The sequence below is a fragment of the Leptopilina boulardi genome, unplaced genomic scaffold (genome assembly GCF_019393585.1).
Source record: "Leptopilina boulardi isolate dan_hultmark-lab unplaced genomic scaffold, ZJU_Lbou_2.1 LbouV2_393, whole genome shotgun sequence".
NCBI classification, from domain to species: domain Eukaryota; kingdom Metazoa; phylum Arthropoda; class Insecta; order Hymenoptera; family Figitidae; genus Leptopilina; species Leptopilina boulardi.
This window is the reverse complement of record NW_026137966.1, coordinates 1,058,970-1,065,744: the sequence shown is the minus strand read 5'-3', so window position 1 is coordinate 1,065,744 and position 6,775 is coordinate 1,058,970. Positions and strand designations below refer to the sequence as shown.

Here is a 6,775-nt window from a genome sequence, read left to right as displayed (position 1 = left end):
CGAATAACGTAACTTGGCAGTTTTCTTCTTAAAAAGGATACACGATCCCATAAAATTAAACGGAATTTTTAATTTCGGCAGCTTGGTGCCTCCAGGACATAGAAAATAATAATTTTTATAATTAATATTTTTTTTCGGTTCGTAACAAGCTGATGGTGGCAGCGGTGGGATTTTTCCTTACGTTGCTGTCAGCTACGTTATCGGAACAATTGATTTTCATCAATTGTCACTTTAGAGTTTTTCAAAAAAAATTTAATTTTGACAAAATTTTTTTTTTAACGTCTACTTTTAATTTAAAATTCTTATACTTATACCTTACTAACATTTCAAAACTAAAAATCAATCATTCTAATTTATTGAGTGATTGATTTTCTTTTCCTTGTATTGAAAGAAAAGTACATAATGACTTTGTCTTAAAAATAAATTCTGGATTATGGCTCTCCAACTTATGTTGTTGATGATGACGCAATCCTAATTTATGATTCTGGCTCTCCGACCTTGGTCGTTGATGATGACATTATCTGAGACATTGGTTCCGAAAATTCTTTCAATTAAAAGAAAAGAATAGTTAAAGACTTTAATCAACTAATTTCAAACTTCTTTTTGAGAATTGTGTAAGAGAGGATTTTTCCGAGGAAAAACCTTTCAATTTCTAATGCATTCAAGAAGTACATGACGACCTGTTTGAATTGCGAAAAATTGTGATTTTGGCTCTCCGACCTTGGTCGTTGATGATGACTCATTCACAATTTTGATTTTGGCTCTCCGACTATGTCGTTGATGATGACTAATCGAAATTCATAACAGTAACTCTGGAAATTTGTATCTTTTGAAATAAAGACAAAATTCTCATCGAGAAAAACAAAAGAAGTAATATTTTCTTTGACTGTCTTATATTTTCCTCCATTCTTTATACTTTACTTTGAAAATTCAGAAGAGAAAATTTCTCGAAAGGAAAATTTTCAATTTCTTAGTGCATTCAAAAAGTACATGACGACCTGTTTGAATTGCGAAAAATTGTGATTTTGGCTCTCCGACCTTGGTCGTTGATGATGACTCATTCACAATTTTGATTTTGGCTCTCCGACTATGTCGTTGATGATGACTAATCGAAATTCATAACAGTAACTCTGGAAATTTGTATCTTTTGAAATAAAGACAAAATTCTCATCGAGAAAAACAGAAAGAAGTGATATTTTCTTTAACTGCCTAATATTTTCCTCCATCTTTATACTTTACTTTGAGAATTCAAAAGAGAAAATTTTCAAAAGGAAAATTTTCAATTTCCTAATGTATTCAAAGATTTAAGTGACAACCTGTTTGAATTGCGAAAAATTGTGAATTTGGCTCTCTGACCTTGGTCATTGATGATGACTCATTCCCAATTTTTGATGCTGGCTCTCCGACTATGTCGTTGATGATGACTAATCAAAATTCATAACAGCGAATCGTAAAAATTTGTTTCATTTTTGAAATAAGAAAAAAATTCTCATTGCAAAAGAAAGAAACCTATTTTTCTTCTATACTTAACATGTCTTTAATAGAAATTTTTCTTTTATTTACTTTCGTGTTACTTATCGTCACCTTTTCGCTCTCCCTAATTACGGAATTATTAGGAATCTTATTTCAACTTTTCTGTTTAAGGGCCACTTTACTCTGTTAAAGAAGTAATTGAAAACTATTGATTTTTCATTTCTTTTTTTGCTATGAATCATTCAAATTATGCCACATAAAATTAGGCCCCGTGGCGGTCGCTCAAAAAAACGAATTAATTCACGCAATAAAAATATTCAAAACAAATCGGAAAATTCAGATACGAAAATAGAGACTACCCCCGTTAAAAACGAAATTGTTAAGGAAAATCAAGTTTCGGTAAAATCAGAATATAAATTTCATCCCTTAAATAGACGACCAAAACCAGAATCACAAATTAAATTAGATTATTTTGTGACATATAACCCAAAGCATCCACTTCACCACGGAGGCATTGTGTTAATTATTAGCCGGGACTGGTCCCCATGTCGGACAGGAAAAAAAGTAAATTAATAAAACACAAAATTAGCAACCAATAGAACGAGTTTTAATCAAGAAAATTATAATACAAATCACAATTATTAATCTCGTAGTATTTTAAAAGGAGCGTCTCACAACGAGAACTCCACTCCAGCACTGCCAAATAACTAATGAGCCGTTAATGACGTATTCTTTGAAGCGTCCCGAGCTGGGAACCCCACTTCTTCACGTCTGGCCCCCTTTTTTGTCGTTGTCCCTAGCTGGGAAAGCCGAATTTGTCGTACCCTTTTCCGCAGGGAAGCCTCGTCCCTCCGTTCAGGTAGGAAAACTGTCTGTCTCCTTTGATGGTCTCTTTTCAGGTAACAGTCTGAAAGGCAATAAAAACACAAACCCACCACCGAACTAGCAGTAACAACGGTAACGAACGCGATAAGAAAATAACTTTAACAATTCCTTCAACAAATATAATTTTCAAGTAGAAACATCCAAACACAAATCTTAAACCTATTATATCCAAACATCACCCATCCCCCCTTCCCGCCATTTCTAGTTCCTGTGTTCAATATCCTCACCCCCAGTACGAGAGTAAGTAACTCCCGTACTCTCTTCTACAGGAACCAGTACAATAATATTTGCTGCTGATCTTTTCATAATTCGATTTCTAACGCGCACGTTAACTGAACGGACGCGTTTATCTTTACCTGGAATAGTCTCTAAAATAATTCCTTTCGGCCATAAATTTCTTGGAAGAGTTGGATCTGCGATTAATACCACGTCACCTTCTGACAGCGGTCTCACTTCTTGAGTCCAACATTTCCTAATTACTAAACTGGGCATGTATTCTTTTAACCAGCGAGCCCAAAACATGTCGGCTAGACGTTGTGACTTCCGCCAGGTCTTTCGGGAACACAAATCATCATTGTTAAAATTTCCGGGAATTGATGCTCCTGACGATGAGCCGATTAGAAAGTGATTAGGAGTTAAACTTTCCCTTTCACGGTGATCAACCGACACGTGGGTTAATGGTCGACTATTTACAACGTTTTCGGCTTCAACCAGCAATGTCGACAACACCTCTTCTTTGGGTGCCCTTGATTTCAGAGTTACTGCTAAAGCTACTTTAACGCTACGTACTAACCTCTCCCAGCTTCCGCCCATATGAGGAGTCGACGGGGGAATATATCGCCATTTGATTCCACGACTCGTCATTTCTTGTTCTATTGTGTCATAATCGATTTCTTTAATCGACCTTTGGAGTTCCAGGTCCATTCCCTTTAAATTTGTGCCATTATCCGAAAATATTTCTGAAGGACAACCACGTCGAGCTATCATACGCCTGAGTGCCATAATAGCGGAATTGGTGGACAGGGAAGAAGCGAGTTCAAGGTGAATAGCCCGGGTCGTTAAGCACGTTATGAGAACACCCCACCTCTTTTCGTTTCGTCTTCCTACAGTGACCAACATAGGACCAAAGTAATCTATCCCGCAAAACGTGAAAGGTCTTTGATGATGACCCAATCTCTCTATGGGTAAGTCGCCCATGCGGGGAATTTGCGGTTTTGCTTTCTGGACACGACACCATCGGCATTGTGCAGAGACAGATCTTACCGTGGGGCGTAGTTTTATTATCCAGTACTTCTGTCTCAGTTCGTTAACAATCGTTTCAGGTGAGGCATGTCCGAATTTTTCATGATAATATTGCACTATCAATCGAGTGAACGGGTGCTTACCGTCTAGGATTACCGGAAACTTAACGTCGTATGAAACATCGGTGGCTACTTTTATTCGACCATCAATTCGTGTGACTCCGTCCGCGTCCATTACGGGTGAAAGACCTTTAAGCCTACTATCTTTATCTAATTGTTTACCATCTTTCAACTTTTGGATTTCGGACCCGAAGCATTCTCTTTGTAGTCGTTTTATCCACGCGAGTTCGGCTTTCTGTAAAAGGTCTGGGGTGAGCGTGGCCCTTTTGTTTCCACGCCAACGTTGGGGGGACAGCAATACCCATGATGTACTTCTGATCAGACATAAATACTTAGAAAAGTGCGAAATCTCTGGCAGAACTTGTGTTATGTTTTCTTTAACAACGGTGACAAACTCGCGTTTTGCTTCGGTTTCACAAGATATTTTCCTATCGATAGAATTCGGTTTTGGCCACATCGATTCGGGGGAACAAAGGAACTTCGGTCCTTGGAGCCATCTATCTGTAAGAACCTGTATATTTCCTACATTCTTGGTTGCACAATCGGCGGGGTTCAATTTGCTAGGAGTCCAGTTCCATTCCGCTATGTCCGTTATTTCGTCGATTTCTCCTAAGCGGTGAGCTACAAATACTTCGTACTTTCGTGGGTCTGCTTGGATCCATCCTAGGACGGTAAGCGAGTCGGTCCAATATACGCGCCTCGTGATAGTTATTTCGAGTTCCTCGATAATCGTTTTGCCTAATCTACTCGCTATTAACGCTCCTTGGAGTTCCATACGCGGGATTGATAGGGACTTCAGTGGAGCTACTCTCGCCTTTCCCGCGACAAACGAAACATTAATTGACCCATCTCGAAAAATTCCTCGTAAGTAAGCAACAGCGGAATAGGCTTTATCGCTAGCATCACTAAAAATATGCAATTCTATGTCGCGAGGTATGTCTTCTCGATTAAAATAGGCCCTGGGAATCTGATAATCTTTCGCGTTTTTTAATTCCGATATCCATGCTTTCCAACGAATAAATTCTTCTTCTGTCAGTTTGTCGTCCCAGGCGCACTTCCTTCGCCAGACGTCTTGTAACAACATTTTACTTCGAATTGTAAGTGGTAGCAAAATACCCAATGGATCGTAAACTGACATTATAACACTTAGCATTTCGCGTTTAGTCGGATTTTCATTTTTGTTGGCGATTGAATCGGGGATTTTTCTACTATCGAAATTAAAGGTAATGGTGTCCTTAGACGAGTTCCAATTTAAACCTAAAGCTCTTTCTATATGATCTTTTGTCAAGTCAACTATGTCATTATCTTTATTTGCGGAAAGTTTACTTTGTAAAATTTTATTATTACTAACCCACCCGGTAATCTCGAATCCTCCGTGTTTATGAACTTCTGTAACTTCTTTGATTACCGTGAGCGCTTCCAGTTCCGAATCTGTACTATCTAAATAATCGTCGACATAGTGTTTGTTTTTGATGGCTTTAGTTGCTCGCGGATATTTTGTTTCGAAATCTTTGGCATTTTTATTCATTATATATTGTGCAGTGCAAGGGGAGGAAGTCGCTCCAAATAACATCGATGTCATTACATACACTTCAGGATCGCATTCTCGATTCATTCCGCGCCACAAAAACCGTTGTGCCCCTTGGTCTTCTTCGCAAATTTTTATTTGAAGAAACATTTCCTTAATATCCCCCATAAATGCTATCTTTTTTTGTCTGAAACGCAATAGGACACCATACAGTGAACAAACAAGATCCGGACCTGTTAGCAAGCTAGAATTTAACGAAACTCCTTTAGTTTTTGAAGACGCATCAAAAACGAGACGAATTTTGTCAGGTTTGTTAGGGTTAATTACCCCGAAATGAGGTAAGTACCAAACGCGAGGGTTTTTAACGGGGGGTAAATCTGCTTTTTTTGCGTACCCAGACTTAATTAAATATTCTACCTGTTGACAGTATCGTTCACCGAATGTAGCATTTTTATCCATTTTTCTTTCAAGTGAATAAAGGCGTGTAAGGGCATTTTGGTAATTATTCGGTAATTGGATATCTTCACTCTTCCACAACAGACCTACCTGCCAACGTGAGCCTATGCGTTTCGCAGTGTTAGACAATATGTTCTCAGCCCTTTTTTCCAATTTGTTCCTTCGACTATTATTAGTGATACCTATACATTCTGTGCTAAAATATGACTTGACTAATTTATGTAGGTCCGAAGAGTCTTCGGAATTTTCTTGCGAACAATCTATTGATAAAACTGTTACATAATTATTTTTTTCTAAACGCGTAGGTATTTGACCATGAATAACCCATCCCAACTTGGTCAAGGAAGCTACTGGCTGAAATCGAGAAACTGACATTGTTCTTATTGATGTAACGAGATCCCAATGGTCCTGACCGATTAACAGTTTCGGTACAACATTGTTATAAGGCTCGACAGATAGGTGTGACGTATGGGAATAATTTTGTATATCGTTTGCCGAAAGCGATTGACTAGGTAGAACTAAACTTTTTATGGTGCGAGCGTTTCTTATTGAATGTTTTACATTACTGTCGAGGGCACTAATTTCAAAATCGACTCGTTCGCTAGAGGGGTCAGAAGTCCCTGAATTCCCTACGCCAGTAATTTGTAATGGATCTCGTTGTCCTCTCACGCCAATGATTTTAGCTAAGGTATCATCTAAAAGGGTAACTGTCGACCCTTCATCCATTAGGGCAAATGTAAGAATTGATTCTTTAGGTCCATATAATTTGACTTGAATGATCTTTAATAGAATACGTCTATCGAAGGCTAGTCATTTCTCTGTTTCCTTATTTTTGACGGATCTCAGAGCCTCGTTTCTTATAATAGAAATTTCTTCATCATCGTTAGATCTATCCATTCGATGAAGTAACGTATGATGGGTACTCTTACAACCAGAGACGGTACAACTACCTTCGCGACATTTATTTTGTCGATGTTCAGTGCTCGACAAACAACGAAAGCAAATTTTCTTTTTGCTGGCCCAGTCCCATCGTTTAGAGGTGGACAATTTATCAAATTCAGGACATACTACG

At 38.2% G+C, this 6,775-nt stretch overlaps 1 protein-coding gene across 1 annotated transcript; it reads right to left on the bottom strand.

The window, feature by feature from the left end:
* Window positions 1-2,559: 2,559 nt before the first annotated feature.
* Window positions 2,560-6,429, bottom strand: LOC127288756 (uncharacterized). The gene has a single exon (XM_051316394.1). It carries the CDS (start codon window positions 6,427-6,429, stop codon window positions 2,560-2,562), a length of 3,870 nt encoding a protein of 1,289 aa, XP_051172351.1.
* Between the last annotated feature and the right edge of the window lie 346 nt (window positions 6,430-6,775).